A 23,499-nucleotide genomic window follows, 5' to 3' on the forward strand; every position below is an offset into this window, starting at 1 on the left:
GAGAGACCCTGGCCTAGCCAGAGCCACAGCAACTCGGGATCTGAGCCACGGCTGCGGCATACACCACAGCTCACAGGAACACCGGATCCTTAACCCACTAGGCAAGGCCAGGGATCAAACCCGAAACCTCATGGTTCCTAATCGGATTCGTTAACCACTGCGCCCCGACAGGAACTCCCAATATTTTTCAGTCTTAAATGGAAGGAAATTCTGCTGTACATGCATGAAGCTTGAGGACATTATGCTGAGTGAAATAAACCAGTCACGAAAATGACAGTTATGATTTACATGACTCCATTTATAAGTGGTACCTAAAGTAGTCAAATCCAGAGACAGAAAATAGAAGAGTAGTTGCCAGGGGGTAGGAGGAAGGCAGAATAGGAAGTTAAAAATTTGACTGCAGAGTTCCAGTTTTGCAAGATGAAAAGAGTTCTGGAGATAGATGGTGATAACTGCACAATTTGAATGCACTTAATACTACTGAACTATGCTTCAAAAATGGTTAAGATGGTAAATTTCATGCATAATTTACCACAACTTAAAAAAAGAAAATATTTTTAAAAGAATGACGATAACAATACACATTAATCAAAACCACAAAGGAAAGGAGAAACTTGGACTAGCCCAGCCATAACTCAACTTGACCATCAGGCCTTGCAGGAAGCCAAGGGCGAGGCAAGGGGAGGCCTCCGCCACTGGGCACATATAAAGGCTTCGGGGAAACCGCGGCTTAAAGCGGGTCACCAGCTGACCTGGCTCCACTGCGCAAGCGCTATAGGCCATCACCGAGGCGCCTTTAAACGTACCCGGAAGTGACGTCACTAACGCTGAGACAGGCTCAGGACGGATCTGAGAGGTTCCTACAGCTGACCGGCGCTGGGGCTGTGTTCCTGTGGAGGCTATGAGCTGCACCATCGAGAAGATTCTGACCGATGCTAAGACGCTACTGGAGAGGCTGCGGGAGCACGATGCTGCGGCCGAGTCGCTAGTGGACCAGTCCGCGGCGCTGCACCGGCGGGTGGCCGCTATGCGGGAGGCGGGGACAGCCCTTCCGGACCAGGTCAGGCAGAGGGTAGGGGTCCGTGCCCTCGGGTTCTGGGCACTTTAGGGGTGGAGGGTGAGATAAAGTGGGAACGCGACTTGGAATATATTCCTGGTCCCCGAGGGCAGCGGTGAAACCTTTTTGCGGGGTCGGGGATGAGAATGTTACCCTGGAACACTGCCTCCTGCGTCTTCAGTTGCATTTGCGGCTGTCTTGTTTACGGCGCGATTAGTATGTCTCTGTTTGTCCAGTATCAAGAGGATGCATCCGATATAAAGGACATGTCCAAATACAAACCTCACATTCTGCTCTCCCAAGAGAATACACAGATTAGAGACTTGCAGCAGGAAAACAGAGGTTAGTCAGGCCTTTTTGTGTAGTTATGATTTTCTCATATGCAGTAATATTTAAAGAGTTCTTGCAGAACTGACAAACCATTCATAAAGATACACATGCTGTATTGTCCAAGTCAGTACTTTTAACGGGAAAGTTGTCCTGTGCCGGCCCAGTAGCAATAAAATGTGTTACATTCCCTTTTCAAGGTCATATAACTGATTTTTTATTTACAGGCAGCTCATCAGAAAGGTGTGTAGTAGAGTTGAATACTGCATGGCTTATTAGGTGTCCCCAGATGGAGTTAATATGCTTTGTGTGTGTGTCTTTTTGTCTTTTCTAGGGCCGCACCCACGGCATATGGAGGTTCCCAGGCTAGGGGTCTAATTGGAGCTGTAGCCGCCAGCCTACATCACAGCCACAGCAATACCAGATCTGAGCCACGTCTGCTACCTACACCACAGCTCAGGGCAACCAGATCCTTAACCCTCTGAGCAAGGCCAGGGATCGAACCTGCAACTTCATGGTTCCTAGTTGGATTTGTTAACCACTCAGCCAGGAGAGGAACTCCTGGCGTTAATATCCTTAAGGGCTTAAAATTTAATTTTTAAATAATTGAAATAAACATTAAAGTTAAGATCAAAGGGGTTTTTTTATGTTCTTGTGCAAGGTGGAAGAGCTAAGTTTTATCCTCTGGTGTATATTCTTGGGCTTAATGAATACATTGCTAATGGTAGTAGTATGAATAGCTATTTGTATATCAGTTTTCAGAGGGAATTACATATACCATACACTTGTATTCTCATAGCTTTATTTTGAAGTAAACAAGCCAGGTATTTATTATTACAAGGCAGATAAGAAATAGAGGTTAAATGATTTGCTTTAAGAGTAGTAAGCTAATAACTCAAAGAACTGGACTTAAACTTATGTCTTCCAATTCCACATCCCATGACTCTATCAGTTGATGCTGCTTCTGCCTAGACAGATATTTTTCACATAGTTAAGTTTTGGGGACTTCAACACTGATTTACAACTTTGGATTCCTAATATCCCATGGAATGCCATAAACTTCCAACTGTTTGAGTGTGGCTTTAGGAGGTATCTCTCAGACATCACTGCCAAGTTTTTTTATTTTTTGATAGAGCTATGGGTTTCCTTGGAGGAACACCAGGATGCTTTGGAACTCATCATGAGCAAATACCGGAAACAGATGTTACAATTAATGGTTGCTAAAAAAGCAGTGGATGCTGAACCAGTCCTGAAAGCTCATCAGTCTCACTCTGCAGTAAGAAACTTTTGTGAAAAAATTTTAAGGGAACTGCATTTAAATCTTGAAATTGTTTTGGATTGTGTGTTCACTTTTGAAGAAAACTAAGCTGTTTTCCTTTTGTGTTTTATCACATTTGCTGTTGGTTTTAGTATATCTTTGTAAAGATATGAATAAGAAGACTGGGGAAGGTAACATTGTTAATCAACTGTACTTTAATAAAAAAAATTTTTAAAGTAAAAAAAGGTGGGTAAAGAGCTGCTCAGGGCCTTTTATTTGAGTAATTCCAAAGTTCCTCCCTCCCTCACTGAGATCTTGTTTCAAGATGTTAATGAATGCTTCGTTCTTGTACCAGACAGAATGCCAGTTAATGTTGAAGGGGCTCAGTAAATACTTGAGTGGTTATTATTGTATATTTCACTAGACTTTAAGCTCTTTGGTTGTAAGGAGCTTGAATTCCATCTATTATCTCTAACATGGTACCTGGCACATAGCAGGCAGTCTGTAAACTATACAACATCAGTATCTATACTTTAGTTACTTATGATTTAATTTGGGAGACCCAGTAATTATTCTGTTTTCTTAACATTTTCATTTTTTCTGTTATAGTTGATTTACACAGTACTTGCTCATAAGTTTGTGGAGTGTTTCACAGTTCTCATTGTATATTCACATGTACTATATCATTTAATCCTAGATTAATATATTGATATCTCACTCTTTGCTGCAGTGGAATTTCTGGAAGATAAGTTTCATCTTAGATTCCACTGAAAACATTTTACTGACTTTAGTTAAAAAACTCAGAGGAAATGGGTGTTTTGGGGGGGTTGTTTTTTTGTTTGTTTGTTTGTCTTTTTGCCTTTTTTAGAGCTGCTCCTGTGGCATATGGAGGTTCCCAGGCTAGGGGTTGAATTGGAGCTGTAGCCACCAGCCTACACCAGAGCCACAGCAACACAGGATCCAAGCTGCATCTGCGACCTACACCACAGCTCAGGGCAATGCCAAATCCTTACCGCACTGAGCAAGGCCAGGGATCGAACCCTCATCCTCATGGTTCCTAGTCAGATTCGTTAACCACTGAGCCACAACGGGAACTCTGAAAATAGGTATTTTAAATATGCAAATGGCTTTCATCTGGACAAAATAATAATCTGTAATCCAGAAGCAAAAACTTGAACCTTGAAGGAGACAGAATTTAGTTTATATTAAAAACTTGCTGGGAGTTCCCTTTGTGGCTTAGGGGTTAACAAACTCAACTAGGATTCATGAGGATGTGGGTTCGATCCTTGGCCTCACTCGGCATTGCTGTGGCTCTGGTGTAGCTTGGCAGCTGAAGCTCCGATTGGACCCCTAGCCTGGGAATTTCCATATGCCGTGGGTGCAAGCCTAAAAAGCCAAAAACAAAGCAAAACAAAACTTGCTAAGAGATGTGACCAAAGATACAATAAGATACCTTGGAATGTGGTAAGTTTGGTGCCAATAAAAATATTTGAATTTAAGTTAAATAGCCATTTAGAGATACTCTCCAACATGCAATGAGTGTTTAGACCAGAATCGATTTTCTGGAAACAAATTACCTGTGAATATCACAAGGTAACTTTATTGTGGCTTTATCTCTGAGGACTGAGATTATAGTGAAACTTCTGTGTAAGCTCTGTAACATAGATTAAGTGAACTTTTAACATCATAGTGCACATGTTCTCATGAACTTCCTATCTGTAAAAAAAGATGACTTTTCCACCTTTTTTTTTTTTAATATCATCACAGGAAATTGAGAGTCAGATTGACAGAATCTGTGAAATGGGAGAAGTGATGAGGAAAGCAGTTCAGATGGATGATGACCAATTTTGTAAGATTCAGGAAAAACTAGCACAATTAGAGGTAAAATTGTTGCTATTTTAGGTTCACAATATTTTTTGTTGTTATTGTTTGGTGGGGGTTTGGGTTGTTGGAGATTTGTGTGTGTGTTGTTTTTGTGTGTGTGTGTGTGTGTCTTTTTGCCTTTTCTAGGGCCGCTTCCTAGAGGTTCCCAGGCTAGAGGTCTAATCAGAGCTGTAGCCAATGACCTACCTCACAGCCACAGCAGTGTGGGATCCGAGCCGCGTCTGCAACCTACACCACAGCTCACGGCAATGCCGGATCATTAACCCACTGAGCAAGGCCAGGGATCGAACCTGCAGTCTCATGGTTCCTAGTCGGATTTGTTAACCACTGCGCCACGACGGGAACTCCTGTGTGTGTTTTTTAATGGAAGCACCTGTGGCATATGGAAGTTCCCAAGCCAGGGACTGAATCTGAGCCCCAGCTCCAACCTATACCACAGCTGCAGCAATTCCAGATCCTTTAACCCACCATACCAGGCCAGGGATCAAACACATGCCTCCACAGCAACTCAGACTGCTAAAGTTGGATTTTTAACCTTCTTCACCCCAGCGGGAACTCCAGGTTCACAATAATTTAGGGAGTTTTTAGAGTCTGGAAGGTATGTCTTCACTGTCCTATCACTGCAGTGTATTGATGTTTTCTCTGTGCTCTGATTTAAAATTAAAGCACATCTCCTGGGAGTTCCCATTGTAGCACAGCGGAAATGAGTCTGACTAGTATCCATAAGGATGTGGCCTCGCTCAGTGGGTTAAGGTTCCAGCATTGCTGTGAGCTGTGATGTAGGTCCCAGGCATGGCTCAGATTCTGTGTGGCTGTGGCTGTGGTGTAGGCTGGCAGCTGTAGCCCCGATTCGACCCCTAGCCTGGGAACTTCCATATGCCATGGGTGTAGCCATAAAAAAAAAAAAAAAAAAAGCACATCTTCCTTACCTTTTTCATGAAAGGAAATGTAATCAGCAGCAAACTGAAGATGCCAAGTATGTATTGGCTAGAAATTGAGATGTCACATCAGGAGGGCAGAGAGAGGACAAGGGACAGATTACATGTAAGCAAAAAATCCCTCATCTGCTGCAAAAAGAATTCAAATAGATAATGTCTAATATTTTGATTAAGATGGGAATAATTTACAAAGAAGAGCCTGGGATGTTAGTGTTCCCGTAAAATGGTTAAGCAACAATGTTGTAATAGATGACTTAAATGTTCCTTATTACAGGGTGCTGTCATGGACCTTTGACGAATATGAGCAAGAAAAAGATAGGGTCCCTGCTCAGAACCTGATGAAAGGAATTGTACTAGTACTTGTTTTGGTACAAAATGGTATATAAATGCTAAAAGAGAGACACAGGGTATTGAGGGAAGCACTTTGTATGGCAAAAGTGTTAATGAGCATGGGCTCTAACCCTTAGTGAAACCTGAAAATGCTGTGGTTTACTTAGAATTTCCTGCTGAGAGAATAAGGGTGAAGAGTGCAAGTGGCCCTATCTGAAAATCAAAGGGAGTGACAAGGTCCCAAGTAGGAACTAGGAGTTAGTTAAAATGATAGAATGACCTTGTCTACATCCCTAATTTATCTTAGTTATGGAAACAGGCCTAAGGAAATGTGTGACACATTTTACTTAATACGTTTTGTTTTTCTTTTTCTTTTTTTGCTTTTTAGGCATATGGAAGTTCCCAGGCTAGGGGTCAAATCAGAGCTACAGCTGCCTGCCTACACCAGATCCGAGCTGCATCTGCGCCCTACACCACAGCTCACGGCAATGCTGGATCCTTAATCCACTGAGCGAGGCCAGGGATCGAACCGCAACCTCATGGTTCCTAGTCGGATTCATTTCCGCTGTGCCACAACAGAACTCCTACTTAATACTTTTAATGCTGACAAACATGGGTATTGGATTGAGGCCCCAGCAATATGACATCTGAGTTTGAACAAGTTTTGGGACTTCTGTAAGCCACAGTGTCCTCATCTCAAAGAGAACACAGACATAGGCAATGGTACCTACCCTCTGTGTTGTATGAGATGATGTATGCAGGATGTCCATGCAGTACCTTGCTATGTGCCCGATAATTCTGCTCCGCATTTCCTTCCTTTCTCCAAAACTGTCGGACATCTAGGAGAGAAAATTGAGCAGAATGAAAGTGTTGTTAGGAATTGAAGAGATAAAAGAAACAAAAGTAAAACTTGTGGGAACTATGAAGAGTTTGACAACCAGTCAGTTCCTGAAGTGGGGAGGGACCTTGTTTTTTCCTTGTAGTCCTAACACATGGCATATAGAACTTACTCAAATTCTTAAATGAATTTTAAAAAATAGTATTTTAGGAAATTCTCAGTTCTTTTGTTTCCTCGAAACTTTTAAAATATTTAAAACAATATGCTTTCTGGAGTCCTGTTGTGGCACAGCAGAAACAAACCCAACTAATATCCATGAGGACACGGGTTCAATCCCTGGCCTCACTCAGTGGGTCAAGGATCCGGTGTTGCCATGAGCTGTGGTGTAGGTCATAGACGTGGCTCAGATCCAGCGTTGCTGTGGCTGTGGCGTAGGCCGGCAGCTGCAGCTCCCACTTGACCTCTAGCCTGGAAACTTGCATATGCCACGGGTGCAGCCTGGAAAAAAAAAAAAAAAAAGGAAAAAAAATAACAATATGCTTTCTGTTTCAGGGCCAAAACAATGTGTTCTGATAACAGTTTGACAGTCAAAATACCTGACATTAACAATGTACTTTTTTTTTCCAGCTTGAAAATAAGGAACTTCGAGAGTTACTGTCCATCAGCAGTGAGTCTCTTCAGGTCAGGAAGGACAATTCAATGGACACTACTTCCCAAGCCATCAAATAATTCAGCTTCTGAATGACAGCTGGAGATTGTTTATTAAGGAAAGAAGTTATTATCTCTCTATTCTAGTGTTGTCCATTTAGTGTCTTGCCTCAGACTTGATTTAATGTTGATTAAATGTATCAAGTGGCATTTTAGAATTCACAGTCAAAAGTTCTGTCCACAGAACAGTTTTTGGGTGAAACACACTGAGTTTCACCATTCCTTTCTCTAAGAGACTATTAATTTTCATATCTGGGACCTCAATTTATATAAACTGTGTTTTCAGTTCATTTTTGTTCTTTCATATCTCTGAAACTTAGAGCATTTTGTTAAAAGCCAGTGCTTTTATTCTATATAGGCTTATAAATTACAATTCTAAAAAATTTAAAGAGAGAGTTCCCATCATGGCTCAGCGGGTTAAGAACCCAACTAGTATCCATAAGGATGCAGATTCGATCCCTGGCCTCGCTCAGTGGGTTAAGGATCCGGCTTTGCCATTAGCTGTGGTGTAGGCCACAGATGTGGCTTGGATCTGGGGTTCCTGTGACTGTGGTTTAGGCCAGAAGCTACAGTCCATTTTGACTCCTAGCCTGTGAACTTCCATATGCCACAGGTATAGCCCTAAAAAGAAAAAAAAAAATTTAAGAGATTAGCTTTATAAATCTATTTGGCATAAACCTGGATTTTTTTTTTCCATTTGAGAAGAGTAATACAATTCCAGAGAAGTAGATTGCCAAATTTTCTGATTTGTAATGTCATTCATTCACCTTTTATGAAGTTTTAGGTCTCTCTGGTGCTAAGAGCTGCCATTTTATGGCCTGGTGTCTTTTAATTTGAAAGAACCTATTGCTAGTATCCAGGAAACATACTTGAAAATCAGTCAACTATTTTTTTCTAGTGGTGGTATAACCATTGTATTGTTCAAAGAATGCTGAGAAATTTGTCCTGTGTATGTGTGTACGCATACGTGTGCTCTTAGTTCAGATGCTATAAGTATGTTTTATTTATTCTATTAGATGTTAGGAGTCAATTTTTTAATTTTGTCCTACCAGGAAATCTTTAACTTGGGTAGTTACCCAGTGTGAAGAACATATAATAGGTTTATTCACATCATAGTTCTTAGGTACTACATTCTACAGTTCAGTTTATATGTACCTTCTATTTTATAATTAAGAACCATCACTTATTTGGATGTTATTCATTACTAGTATTAGTAGTCCTGTCATCTTTTTAGATCCATTTTTCACATGGAAACAAAGTTTTCTCACCTAATGAGTTATTATATTCATAGTGTTGTGTGAACAACAAAGCAGTGTTGAGATTCAGATGCTAATTGATCAGCTAGGGTCACCCATCAGTTCATTCTCCCATCTCGGTTTAACTCATTTTACAAATCATTTCATGTAATACTCAGTTTACAAATCATTTCATGTAATACTACCGATTTAGGTTTGCCCAAAAATAATTGAAATAATGAATGATAAATTTGTCAATATTTTCCTGTAACACTAAGCACTATACTGCTTGGGAGAGACAGTTTTTGGTTAGTGCTTTATGTGATGTAAACTTTCCTTTGTACTGTCATAAAAGTTAACTCCAATTAAAACAAAATTTCTCCAAGATATCCTAAATACATCTGATTCCAGTAATATTAATGGCCTATGTCGACAGTGGTAGGCTGTAATGAATCAGTCTAAGTCATTTTAGAATTTGTCAACTTTGTATTCAAAGTCCTGCAGAGAATTTGAAAAATTTCCTAAGAGTATATAAACTTTCAGTCTAGCCATTTGCCTTGACATATATGCCCTAAGTGCCACTGTATGTACCCCAGTTCCATTCAGGAGGCATGTACCCTGTAACATTTGTCAGCTGCCATGGCCAGTTTTTGGCGAAAATGATAATGTGATCAGATGGCCTATGAAAGTATAGCATAGTGTCCTTTTATCTCCTTTATATTCCTTTAGAGTTGTTTGTAAAGTTCTTTCCATCTCAGATATCAGAATAAATCTATATGTTAACTTTTCCCCCTGGCAAATCAAAAGCTCGAAGCATGAGTCTCAAGAGCTCTTAGCACCCTATATAATATAAATTCTAGCTGGTGTTACTATGAAAATAGTGTGTAGTTAGAAGATTGAAGTGGGGAAGGAATGTTCTTGACTTTGGTTTGAGTGGGTATTAAAGTTTCTTTTGCAGTGGATGATGGAACTTCACTGATTTGCAAAATTTTAATTAAAACTTAACTTTTTAATAAAAGTCTAATTTTGAGACTATCAGCTAGTTTTACTCCATAATGAGTCTAATTATTAGAAAGTGCAAAGGTTTATTTTTCACCTAAAAAGCAACCTGTCAGGTAGACAGGGATTGTCATAAATATTTTGTAATTAGCACAGTGTATCCAACAGTAAAACTACAAGTAATTGTTTCTGAACAATCTTTTAGAGATTTCCTCATGGTTATTATGGTTAGAAATCATAAATTATATGATTACAAGTCAAATTACAAAATTAAAACATTTTGGAAGTATTGCAGTATTCCTCAAAATGTGGTTTACTGACCTACTGAAATCGAAGTTTGAGGATGGAATCTAGAAACTTGTGGTTTTTGCTTTTGGGTTTTTTTTTTTGCCTTTTCTAGGGCCGCTCCCGCATATGGAGGTTTGCAGGCTAGGGGATCTAATTGGAGCTGTAGCCACTGACCTATGCCAGAGCCACAGCAACGTGGGATCCGAGCCACGTCTGTGACCTACACCACAGCTCATGGCAATGCCGGATCCTTAACCCACTGAGCAAGGCCAGGGATTGAACCCGCTACCTTATGGTTCCTAGTCAGATTTGTTAACCACTGCGCCACGACAGGAACTCCAGAACTTGTGTTTTAATAATCATCCCAGGTAACTTCTAAAGACACTAGTTTGAGTTAGGAATTTCATAAAGGAGAGGTAGACATTGACAGTGTTTTCAAAGAAAAATCTTCTGGTAGAGGAGGCAAATAATGTGATAACTCCAGTATAAGGATGCATAGAGTACAGAGTAGGGTCTATTTACAACTTGAGAATCCAACAGAGAAAAAAAAAAAAAAAGGGTAGGAGAACTAGAAAGCTTGGTGCTTTTAGTTATTATATAATCTTCATTTCAACCATACCTTCATATACCCAGACACAAGGAGGTTATTTTTCCAAACTGAAACCAAAATTCACACCCAGTCTTTTAAACATATTCTTAACCATTAAGCTGAGATTCCTTTGTGCCAAGTACTGTTCAGAGAGTTCAAGTGGTTCTTGATTAATCTTTAAAATTTTTTTATTAGTAGTGCAAAAGAAATACCACAGCCCATATATTAGAAAATATCAAATTTAATAGTCTTAACTAATAAGACATAGTTGTCATCTGTTTTCTAGAATGGTTCAGCTAAAAGTATGCGTGTATGTGCAACTGAAAGAACAATGCTTAATCAGTGGTCCTTACTACATACAGGAAAGGGTGTGGTTCTGGCTTTCAGATCTGCCTTCTTACCATGTTGTTTTTCATCCTTCATGATTTTCTGGCTGCAAGAAGGTTGCTGCTGTGCCAGATGTCATATCCGTGTTCCAGGCAGGAAAAAAAGGGGGGGAATGCCAGCCGCATGTATTGTTTTTTATGTGACTCAGGCAGATTTCCCCTTATCTTGTTTGCCTGACCTATTGAATGGTCACTTCTAGCAGTAAAGGAGGCTGAGTACATAGCTGCCCCAAATAAAATCACTCTTCTAATACCGAAGAGGAAAGAGTATTGAGAAAGCAACTAATAATATCTGACACGTCTTTTTTTTTTTTTTTTTTTTTTTTTTGTCTTTTTTAGGGCCACACCCACGGCATGTGGAGGTTCCCAGGCTTGGGGTCTGCCAGAGCTGTAGCTGCCAGCCTACATCACAGCCACAGCAATGCCATATCTGAGCCGCATCTGCAATCTACACCACAGCTCACGGCAACGCTGGATCCTTAACCCACTGAGCAAGGCCAGGGATCAAACCTGCAACCTCATGATTCCTAGTCAGATTCATTTCCTCTGCACCACGATGGGAACTCCCTCACACAAGTCTTCTTATATTGAATAGTTCTTAACAAGTGTTAAGTGTTAGCTGAAGGACCGTGTAGATATTGAGTGGCCAAAAAATGGGCTTGAGGAAAACATCCATCATTTCTTTTTTTGCTGCCCATTATCCTAACCTCTGTATTTAAGGAATCCCTTACCTAATGAGGCAGAATCTCCCTCCTTCCTAAAAAATTTGAAAGTGTCAGATATTTGTTTTCCCAGCCTCTTTGCAGCCAGAAAAAGTACCTCTTTGTCCTAAAAGTTAGTGATACAAAGAAGCAGGGAACTATGCAGAATTCTTTTGAGTAAAGGCAGTGGTGTACACTGGCTACTACATCCAGCTCTACAGAAGAGCAGCACAAGTGGCTTTACTGATAACTTTCAGTTTCCAGTGTCATCAGAGTCAATAGTGTAAGCTGCAGTGTTTCTGCCCAACAGTGGACACAGTGGGATCTTCACTGAAGCAGTTACCTGAAGTGATTAGAGCCTGCATAGCATTTACATTGTGGTTTTCTGGCTGTTCAGAGATCCTGAGAATTACTTACTAGCTTTTAATAAAATCAGTTTTTGTTAAAATTAACCTGAATCACCTATAATTAAGAATTCTGATAAACATAATTTAAAAAACAACCATGCAAATATAAATTTTGCCAACACTTTATGCGTAAATTTGTACGTATATTTTAATGTAACTTTTGACATTTATAAAAGGATAAATGTGGAATTCTTTTGTGGCAGCGGCTTGGGTTACTGCCGTGGCACTGCTTCAATCCTCAGCCAGAGAACTTACACATGCTTTCAGGTGTGGCCAGACCAAAAAAAAAGGATAAATGTGACAAGCAAATTATCCAGCATGACAATAATTCATCACCTAATTTAAGAATTAAACATTACCCACACACTGCATTTGTTCGAGCTCCTCTCCTCACTCTCCCTACCCCCTGCTTCCTCTTTTTAATAGTTTTTTAAAAAGACCTGAAAATATGTCTGTAACCCTAAAGTAGCATTTTTTTAGGGTTTTTTTTTTTTTTTTTTTGAGCTCTATGAAAATGGTATCAGACTGTATAGTGGTCTATGGTGACTTGATTTTTTTCACTCTTCATTATGTTTCTAAGATTCATTTTGTTGTATAATTGTCATTAATTTTCATTGATGTACAAGATCTCATGTGACTACAATAGATTGTTAAGGGATGCATACATATAAAATAATAAATTATACATTTTAAAAAATCCTTTGCTAGTATCTGACTTCTAATTTTATTTTATTTTTTATGGCCACACTCACAGCATATAAAAGTTCCCAGGCCAGGGATTGAATCCCAGCCACAGATGTGAGCTGTGCAGCAGCTGCAACAATGCTTTATTCTTTAACCCACTATGCCGGGCCAGGGATCAAATCCTCACCTCCGCAGTGACCCGAGCCACTACAGTTGAATTCTTAACCTATTGTGCCACTTTGGAAACTCCCTGACTTCTAATTTTTAATTCTCCCTTCACCTGCCTCATTGACACATTTCACTGTAATGTGTTGTATTAGACACATTTCACTGTAAGCAGTTGTATTTCATATTCTGCAGTTATTTCACTTGCAGTTGTCTTATGGCAGTTTTCAGAGTGAATTAAAGAGTTTTGTTTTTTGTGGGGTATTTTTTGTCTTTTTTAGGGCTGCACCCGCAGCACATGGAGGTTCCCAGGCTAGGGGTCTAATAGGAGCTGTAGCTGCTGGCCTATGCCAGAGCCACAGCAACACGGGATTCGAGCCATGTCTGTAACCTACACCACAGCTCACAGCAATGCTGGATCCTTAACCCACTGAGTGAGGCCAGGGATCGAACCTGAAACCTCATGATCCCTAGTCAGATTCGTTAACCACTGAGTCACGATGGGAACTCCCAAATTAAAGACTATTATCCACTAAAATAGTGGAAAGCAAATAATGCTTTTTCTTTTGCCACTCTCCAAGAATGCTAATAGGAGGTGGAACCTTCAGAGCTTCCGTGAATTACAATTCACTCATTATTTCATCTAACCTCCTAGAAATGGATTTCTGTATGTCACTGATCCTAAAGTTCATTTTTATTTCACATTTTGTCTTTGAAGTTGGGGGTATGACTTAACACATGTAGGGATTGTGATCTGGCTTTTGGGGGGTTTTTTGTTTGTTTGTTTTTTAGAGCCACACCCATGGCACATGGAAGTTCCCAGGCTAGGGATTGAATCAGAGCTACAGCTGCCAGCCTACACCAGAGCTGTAGGAACACGGGATCGGAGCCGGAGCCACATCTGCAACCTACACCACAGCTCACTGCAGCTCTGGATCCTTAACCCACTGAGCAAGGCCAGGGATCAATACATCCTCAAGAATACTAGTCAGATTCGTTTTCCCTGAGCCACAATGGGAACTCCTGGTCTGGCTCATTCTAAGCATAAGCACAACTGGTTTGCGTTCCTGGTGTGTGACTAGACAAAGACAAGGTCTTGATATTTCAGTTAAAAAACTAAGGACTGGGGAGTTTCTGTCGTGGCACAGCAACGATGAATCTGATTAGGAACCACGAGGTTGTGGGTTCAATCCCTGGCCGCCCTCAGTGGGTTAAGGATCCAGCATTGCTGTGAGCTGTGGTGTAGGTCACAGACTGCTCAGATCTGATGTTGCTGTGGCTGTGGGGTAGGCCGGCAGCTGTAGTTCCAATTGGACCCATAGCCTAGGAACTCCCATGTGCCACTGGTGCAGCCCTAAAAAGCAAAATAAAATAAGAACTATTAGAGAAAAGAATGGGGGTTTAGCTGTTTTTTTGGTGACCTTTACATTAACACATAAAATCAGGAGTGCCAGCATAAGAACTTGGAGTATGACTGTATTAGCTTTATCTTACTATGTAACAAATCACCACAAATATAGCAGTTTAAAGCAGCACCCATTTTGGAGTTCCTGTTGTGGCTCAGTGGTTAACGAATCCGACTAGGAACCATGAGGTTGCGGTTCAATCCCTGCCCTTGCTCAGTGGGTTGAGGATTCGGCATTGCCGTGAGCTGTGGTGTAGGTTGCAGACACGGCTCGGATCCTGCATTTCTGTGGCTCTGGTGTAGGCTGGTGGCTACAGCTCCAATTAGACCCCTAGCCTGGGAACCTGCATATGCCGCAGGAGCGGCCCTAGACAAGGCAAAAAGACAAAAAAAAAAAAAAAAAAAAGAAAGCATCCATTTATTATCTTAAATTCTGTAAGTCAGAAGTCCATGCAGGGCTCATCTGTGTTGTCAGGCTCTCATAAGACTGAAAACAAGGTGTCAGCTGAGGGTAGCATCTCATCCGAGGGTCTGGACATTCTCCCAACCTCACACGGTTGGCAAAATTTATTTCCCTGCAGATGTAAAACTAAGAGGCCTTCAAGGCCAATAGGAGATCATCTCTCTGACTTACCTTGTCTCATCTCTAGCCTCCCTTTTTTTTTTTTTTAACAATTTTATCTATTTTTTTTTTTTTTTTTTTTTTTTTGTCTTTTTGCCTTTTCTAGGGCCACTCCCATGGCATATGGAGGTTCCCAGTTTAGGGGTCTAATTGGAACTGCAGCCGCCGGCCTACACCAGAGCCACAGCAATGAGGGATCCAAGTCAGGTCCACAACCTACCCCACAGCTCACAGCAACACCAGATCCTTAACCCACTGAGCAAGGCAGGGATCGAAGCTGAGACCTCATGGTTCCTAGTCGGATTTATTAACCACTGAGCCACGACGGGAACTCCTCTTTTGTCTTTTTAGGGCCACACCTATGGCATATGGAGGTTCCCAGGCTAGGGGTCAAATCGGAGCTACAGCTGCCAGCCTATACCACAGCAACACCAGATCCGAGCCAAACTCACAACCTACACCACAGCTCACTGCAACGCCAGATCCTTAACCCACTGAGTGAGGCCAGAGATTGAACCCGCAACCTCATGTTTCCTAGTTGGATTCGTTTGCGCCATGCCACCCCACAACCCCTAAACTCCCTTTTAAGAGCTCACACAGAAACACACTAAGTTCCCTCTTGATTAACCCAACTGATTGGATATCTTTATTACATCTGCAGTGATCCCTCTTGCCATAAAGGAGATATAAGTGATATCCTCTAATATGTGCAAGCCCAGCTTATGCTCAAGAGGAAGGAATTATACAAGGCAAGTATACCAGGTGATGGGAATCTTAGTGTCACCTTAAAATTCTGCCTACCACAGTGTTTTTTGGCAGCTCAGAAGAAAATCCTGGAGACAACAATGTAACACTCTTAGAAAATGCTGCATTACCAGTAAATCTTAGTGGCCCAAGAATAATTCTATGTGGAAAAAACTGCATATCTATGAGACAAAAAGTGATTTAGCAAGATCCACGAATGCGTGCAAAAATTAGCAGACTGAAGTTTAAGCAGAACAAAGGAAAGAAAAAAAAAAACAAAGGATATTTAAAACACACGCAAAGATTTAAAAATAATGTTCAAGCAGAAGGATTTTTGCATAGTCTGTATTACTTTCCTCAAGTTGCCATAACAAGTAGCCACAAGGTAGATGACTTAAAACAACAGAAGTTGGAGTTCCTGTCGTGGCGCAGTGGTTAACGAATCCAACTAGGAACCATGAGGTTGCGGGTTCGGTCCCTGCCCTTGCTCAGTGGGTTAACGATCCAGCGTTGCCGTGAGCTGTGGTGTAGGTTGCAGACGCGGCTCGGATCCCGCGTTGCTGTGGCTCTGGCGTAGGCTGGTGGCTACAGCTCCGATTCGACCCCTAGCCTGGGAACCTCCATATGCCGTAGGGGCGGCCCAAGAAATAGCAATAACAAAAACAACAACAACAAAAGGCAAACGACAAAAAAAAAACAAAAACAAAAACAAAAAAAACCCAGAAGTCTATTCTCTCTCAATCCTGGAGGCTGGAAGCCTGAGATCAAGGTGTTGGCAGGTTGGTTCCTCCTCGAGGCTTTGAAGGACAATGTCGTTCCGTGCCACTTTTCTAGCTTCTAGCAATTCTTGTCATTCCTTGACTTCTAAATGTATCGTTGCAATCTCTGCCTCCTCAGTCTTCACATGGTGTTCTCCCTATATAACTCTATGTCCAAATTTCCCTCTTCTCGGAGTTCCCGTTGTGGCACAGTAGAAACGAATCTGACTAGGAACCACGAGGTTGCAGGTTCGTTCCCTGGCCTCGCTCAGTGGGTTAAGGATCTGGCATTGCTGTGAGCTTGGATCTGACATTGCTATGGTTGTGGCGTAGGCTCGTGGGTACAGCTCCTATTAGACCCTTAGCCTGGGAACCTCCATATGCTGCAGGTGCGGCCCTCAAAAAGACAAAAAACAAATGAACAAACAATTTCCCTCTTCTAAGGACATTATTCCTTAGACTAGGTTTTACCCTAGTCCAATATGACTTCATTTTAACTTGATTCTATCTCTAAAGACCCTATTTCCAAATAAGGCCACATTCTGAAATTGCGGATAGATGTGAATTTTGAGAGGACACTATTCAATCAAGTATGGTCTCAAAGTATCTCCCTCACAATATTTAGTTATTATAAAGGGAGAAATAGTGATTTTACTATGAAGAATCCTAGCAGACACACTTTGACCAATTGGTTGGGTAAACATCCTCTAGTAATACTTTTCAGCATCATATAATCCCTGATATGATGCAATAAGAAGGATATATCATCTCTGTGGCATTCTTCCAAATAATGCATAATAATCTCAGTCTAATCAAGGGAGACAGCAAATAAAACCAAACTAAGGACTATTTACAAACTAACTGACCATAAGCAGGTAGGTCACAAAAGACAAGAAAAATCTGAGGAACTGCCATGGAATGGAGGAGACTAAGGAGACATAATATTAAATGTAGGATAGGAGCCTGGATTTGATTTTGTCTTTTTTTTTTTTTTTTTTTTTTTTTTTTTTGTCTTTTTGCTATTTCTTGGGCCGCCCCTGCAGCATATGGAGGTTCCCAGGCTAGGGGTCGAATCGGAGCTGTAGCCACCAGCCTACGCCAGAGCCACAGCAACGCGGGATCCGAGCCGCGTCTGCAACCTACACCACAGCTCACGGCAACGCCGGATCGTCAACCCACTGAGCAAGGGCAGGGACTGAACCCGCAACCTCATGGTTCCTAGTCAGATTCGTTAACCACTGCGCCACGACGGGAACTCCTGGATTTGATTTTGGGAGAGAAAATGGATAGCAGAGAAAAAAACTGTAAAACCCCAATTAATTTTGTAGTTAATATTATGTGGCAAGGTTAATTTCCTGGTTTTGAAGATTATTCTGTTGAGGTAAGATTAACATAAGAGCCTATGGGAATTTTCCGTACTACGGTTCTAATTGTTTTCTAAGTCTAAAAGCATGTCAAAACACAGGAATTCTCTTGTGGCACAGCAGGTTAAGGATCCAGCATTGTCACTGCAGCAGCTTGGGCCACTACTGTGCCACAGGTTTGATCCTTGCCCCTAGGAACTTCCATATGCCACAGGCATGGCCAAAAAATAAAATAATCTCAAAACAATAAGCATTGCCCTGATTACTAACAAGGCTGAGCATAATTTCAAATGTTTGTTTTCCTGCACAGGGCTTTTTAAAACTATAGACATTCGGAGTTCCCATTGTGATCAGTGGTTTAAGAACCCGACTAGTATCCATGAGGATGCATGTTTGATCCCTGGCCTTCCTCAGTGGGTTAAAGGATGCAGCGTTGCTATGAGCTGTGGTGTAGCTCACAGACTTGGCTCGAATCTGGCATTGCTATGGCTGTGGCAAATAGGCCAGCAGCTGCAGCTCTGATTTGACCCCTGGCCCAGTAATCAACATATGCCACAGGTTTGGGCATAAAATAATAATAATAATAAAAATATAGACTTTCAAGTCTTTCCTCCATTTTCCTTTTTTTGATTTTTTTCTTTTTAATTGATTTGTACTAATTTACTATATATTCATGATACTAATACATTGTTACTTTTATATATTACAAATATGTAGTCTCCTAATTTGTTTATTTTTTAAATTATTTTATGCTGCCTCTTGATGTATGGCATTTAAAAAAATATGTTCAGGAGGTCCCACCGTGGCTCAGAAGAAATGAATCTGACTAGCATCCACAAGGATGCATGTTCGATCCCTGACCTTGCTCAGTGGCTTAAGGATCCAGCATTGCTGTTGTGGCTAAAGTGGTTAACAAATCCGACTAGGAACCATGAGCTTTCAGGTTTGATCCCTGGCCTCACTCAGTAGCTTAAGGATCTGGTGTTGCCATGAGCTGTGGTGTAGGTTGAAGACGCAGCTCAGATCCCACGTTGCTGTGGCTCTGGCATAGGCCGGTGGCTACAGCTCTGATTAGACCCCTAGCCTGGGAACCTCCATATGCCACGGGTGCGGCCCTAGAAGAGACAAAAAGACTCCCCCCCAAAAAAAAAAAAAAAAAAAAAGGATCCAGCATTGCCATGAGCTGTGGTGTAGGTTGCTGCAGATGTGGCTCAGATCCTGTGTTCCTGTGGCTGTAGTTCTGATTCGTCCCCTAGCCTGGAAACCTCCATATGCCACAGTTTCGGCTCTAAAAAGACAAAAAAAAAAAAAAAAAAAGTCCAGGAGTTTCCATTGTAGATCAGCGGGTTTCCAACCCAACTGGTATCCATAAGGATGCGGGTTTGATCCCTGACCTCGATCAATGGGTTAATGATTTGGTATTCAAGCTACAGTGTAGGTCACAGATGCAGACCGGATCCAGCATTGCTGTGGCTGTGGCGTAGGCCGGAAGCTGCAGCTCGGATTCAACCCCCGGCCTGGGAACCTCCATATGCAGGTGCAGTCCTAAAAAGCAAAAAAAAAAAAAAAAAAAAGTTCAAACTTATTAACAAAAGGAGATTCAGAAGGATTGGACTTTGTAAAGAAGTTTTAGGAATATCTTAACCAATTTGCTTATTTTTTTTTTTTTTACTTTATATATACAGAAGAGTAACACATGAAAAACAAAACAAAACCAAAAAACTAGGTCTAGAGAGATCCCTGGTGGTCTAGCAGTTAGAATTCGGTGATTTCACCACTGTATCCCAAGTTGTCCTTGGTCTGAGAACTGAGGTCCCACATCAAGCCACTGCATGCTGCAGCCAAAAACAAAAACAAAAAACAAACCCCCAAAGACAGGTCTAAATTAGTTTAAAAGAGCTCTTTTAATAAATATAAATTAAAATTTTAAGTAATAAAAGTCTTATGTCACAGTGAAACATATTTTCTTCCTGCTGGTGCATAAATATGATGTATCACACAATCAATACTGCCTTAGATTTAATTAAGTATTTAATTAAGTCATTCATTCAGTGACTATGTATTAAGTATTTACTGTTTTATCAGCCACCATTCTAGGTTTAGGGGATACAATGATGAACCAGAGAACTGAATCTTTTGTTACTGTTCAGGAAGCAGGGCAACAAACAATTAAATTCATAAATGTGTTAATTTTGGATAGCAATAAGTGTTATAAAGACAATAAAACGAGCTAACGTTATCATGGAGAGTAATGGCAACGGGGGTACTTTTACTTTAGAAAAGATCATTGTGAGACAGTATCATTTGGGCTGAAACGTGAATGATGAGAGAGTGCCTACTATGTGATGATTTGGGGAAAGAGACATTCCAAGCAGAGGCAAGAGTAAAGGCATGTATTCTGAAGTAGAACAAATTTGCAATGTTAGAGGAACTAAAATGGCAGTGGAAATGAGTCACAGTTAACCAGGGGTTAGAGACTTAGTGGGAACTAGGTCACTTAGGGCCTTGTAAGTCATGGTAAAAGAGTTTGGATTTATTCTTTTTTTTTTCTTTTTTTTATTTTATTATTATTATTATTTTTTTTTTGTCTTTTTGCCATTTTCTTGGGCCGCTCCCGCGGCATATGCAGGTTCCCAGGCTAGGGGTTGAATCGGAGCTGTAGCCACCAGCCTACGCCAGAGCCACAGCAACGCGGGATCCGAGCCGCGTCTGCAACCTACACCACAGCTCACGGCAACGCTGGATCGTTAACCCACTGAGCAAGGGAAGGGACCGAACCCACAACCTCATGGTTCCTAGTCGGATTTGTTAACCACTGCGCCACGACAGGAACTCCTGGATTTATTCTAAGTGCAGTTGGTTGTTGTTTTTTTGTTTGTTTTTTGTTTTACCTCAGTAGAGTTTATTTTCTAGTAGAATCTAATTTTTTAATGAAAGGCTTAACCAAATTTTATTTTTTTATTTTTTCTATAATGATTTTTATTTTTTTCCATTATAGCTGGTTTACAGTGTCCTGTCAGTTTTCTGCTGTATAGCATGGTGACCCAGTTACACATACATGTATACATTCTTTCTCACATTATCATGTAAGTGACTAGACATAGTTCCCAGTGCTACACAGCAGGAGGTTTTTATTTATTTATTTATTGTCTTTTTGCTATTTCTTGGGCCGCTCCCACGGCATATGGAGGTTCCCAGGCTAGGAGTTGAATCGGAGCTGTAGCCACCGGCCTACGCCAGAGCCACAGCAAGGCAGGACCCGAGCCTCGTCTGCAACCTACACCACAGCTCACGGCAACGCTGGATCGTTAACCCACTGAGCAAGGGCAGGGATCGAACCCGCAACCTCATGGTTCCTAGTCGGATTCGATAACCACTGCGCCACGACGGGAACTCCAGGAGGTTTTTATTTTTAATTAAATTTAAAATAGTTTTTTTCCTCCTTTTTCTTCCTCTTCTTTTTTTTGGCCACACCCAAGGCATATGGAAGTTCCTAGGCCAGGAATTGAATCTGCATCCCAGGTGAGGCCTATGCCACAGCTGTGACAACACTGGATCCTAACCTGCTGCACCACAGCAAGAACTCCTAAAATAGGCTTTTGCTCCATACTTCCTTCTGGCTGATTTCCTGAGCTAAAATGTTATGGTAATTACTTTTTTTTCTTTTCTTTTTCATGATGTTTACTTTTTCCAATAGAGTTGGTTTACAGTGTTCTGTCAGTTTTCTACTGTATGTGGTGATTACTTTTACTGTGGCAGCTTAGCATGTCCACATTCTTCCATTAATGCAATGTCGACATGTTAAAGTTTTTGCCTTATTCTTATTTAAATTCTAATATTTTATTGCATAATTGTTATTTTATATATTACTCTCATTTAAACAATCAGTTTAACTGTTTGGGGGCTTATTAACAAATAACAAGTTTTGGGTTGTAGGGTTCTAGGATTAAATCTTATTTATAGGAGTTCCCTGACAGCTCAGTGGGTTAAGGAGCCTATGTCATTGCTGTGGCTCTGGTTATAGCTGTGGCCTGGGCTTGATCCCTGGCCCAGGAACTTCTGCATGTTGTAGGTGTGGCCCCAAAAAATCATATTTACATTCTTTTGGAAGTAATTATTTTTTTAATTTTCAATTTTTTTATGGCATATGGAAGTTCCTAGGCCAGGGATCCAATCTAAGCCACAATTGTTCACCTATGCCACAGCTGTGGCAACTAGGCAATGCCAGATCCTTAACCCACTGCTCCACAGCAGGAACTCTGGCAAGTTATTATTCCCTATAAAAGTTTTTGCTCCAAATTGTGTTTTCCCATTCTCAAATTTTCTTTTTCTTTTTTCTTTTTTTTTTTTTTTTGCTTTTTAGGGCCACACACTTCCTGTGATATATGGAAGTTCCCAAGCTAGGAGTGGAATTGGAACTACAGCTGCAGGCTCACGCCACAGCCACAGCAACTCGGGTTCTGAGCCACATCTGTGACCTACACCGAGGTTCACCAAAACATCGGATCCCTAACCCACAGAGTGAGGCTAAGGATTGAAGCCGCATCTTCATGGACACCAGTTGGCCTCTCAAACCACTGAGCCACAACAGGAACTTCCCACTTTGAAATCTTGAATCCAATATTCCCATAATTGTATAATAGATGTTCCTCTTAACTTCACTAGTCAGAATAAAAACAGCCCATAAATCTTGAATCAATTTAACTTTAAAAAAAAAATCTCTACATTATCTAATTTTTCTCATTTCACAGAGAACTCACAAAAATCTCATCCATCACTGCTCAAGAAAACCTCATAAATGTGTAAAGGATGCTTACTTTTTTTTGTTGTTTTTTGTCTTTTCTAGGGCCGCACCCGAGGCATATGGAGGTTCCCAGGCTAGGGGTCTAATAGGAGCTGTAGCCACCTGCCTATGCCAGAGCCATAGCAACGAGGGATCTGAGCGGGGTCTGTGACCTACACCACAGCACAAGGCCAGGGATCGAACCCGAAACCTCATGGTTCCTAGTCAGATTCGTTAACCACTGAGGCATGACAGGAACTCCAAGGATGCTTACTTTTGTGTCTCAAAAAGACTCCAGAGAATATCAATTACAAATTGATAATTGTAGAGGGAAAAAAAAAACCCATAATCAATCTCATTATCTATTTAAGATTCTCAGAAAAATTTGTATGATAAATAACCAAAAATAATGCATGCAATTTTAAAATTCTGGTGATTATTCCTTAAAAAACTAAATATCTTCTCCAAATCGATAACTACCCTGTTGTATAGGAAATGGTTTCCCAAGTAACTTAAGAAGTTTCTGCTTTTATTAACTTCAGTTTAAAAAATAAAATAAAAAGATAACTACATTTTGGGGTTTTGGAAGTTCCCAGGCTAGGGTTTGAATCAGAGCTCCAGCTGCCTGCCCATGCCACAGCCCCAGCTGTGTCTATGTCTGTGTGTCTGCAACCTACACCACAGCTCATGGCAACACCGGATCCTTAACCCACTGAGCAGGGCCACAGGTCAAACCTGAGTCCTCATGGATACTCGTCAAGTTCATTACTTCTGAGCCACAACAGGAACTTCCCCTGGGTTGTGTTGTTGTTGTTTTTTTTTTTTACTTCAACATTAATCTGAAAAAATATTGTTGCCTTAAAAATGTGATCTTCTAAAAATGAAACCTACCTCTATGAGTGGCAATTGTAGAATGAATAAATCATTTAAGCTAGTGATTTAAATAAAATTAGTCTTACTTTATTGGAACTTAAATATGTGCTTCTGGGTTTATACATACTTGCATTTCATGTTAAATGTAAATTGATA

At 40.9% G+C, this 23,499-nt stretch overlaps 1 protein-coding gene across 2 annotated transcripts; it reads left to right on the forward strand.

Moving 5' to 3' along the window:
- Nucleotides 1–823: 823 nt before the first annotated feature.
- On the forward strand, nt 824–12,241 carry SIKE1 (suppressor of IKBKE 1). 2 transcript variants are annotated; one of them, XR_014844457.1, is made up of 5 exons: nt 824–1,060; nt 1,294–1,399; nt 2,518–2,660; nt 4,410–4,802; nt 6,311–9,610. XR_014844457.1 is itself a non-coding variant. In XM_001924186.6 (5 exons), exons 1-5 carry the CDS (start codon nt 902–904, stop codon nt 7,359–7,361), a joined length of 624 nt encoding a protein of 207 aa, XP_001924221.1. In that variant the 5' UTR covers nt 824–901; the 3' UTR covers nt 7,362–12,241. The 2 variants fall into 2 exon arrangements, 1 of the variants encoding a protein (XP_001924221.1); XM_001924186.6 differs by having other exon boundaries at nt 4,410–4,523; nt 7,260–12,241.
- The last annotated feature ends 11,258 nt before the right edge of the window (nt 12,242–23,499 follow it).

The sequence above is a fragment of the Sus scrofa genome, chromosome 4 (genome assembly GCF_054392235.1).
Source record: "Sus scrofa isolate SSC_HxYL_T2T_F1_AM1 chromosome 4, Sscrofa_HxYL_maternal_Yorkshire_Landrace_v2.0, whole genome shotgun sequence".
Lineage (NCBI taxonomy): Eukaryota > Metazoa > Chordata > Mammalia > Artiodactyla > Suidae > Sus > Sus scrofa.

Bases quoted from the DNA above. Each gene is read 5' to 3' on its own strand.
- SIKE1 (XM_001924186.6), top strand. From the start codon at position 902: ATGAGCTGCACCATCGAGAAGATTCTGACCGATGCTAAGACGCTACTG. The intron at 2,661-4,409 runs GTAAGAAACTTT...ATATCATCACAG, and splicing joins CTCATCAGTCTCACTCTGCA to GAAATTGAGAGTCAGATTGA. The intron at 4,524-7,259 runs GTAAAATTGTTG...TTTTTTTTCCAG, and splicing joins AAAAACTAGCACAATTAGAG to CTTGAAAATAAGGAACTTCG.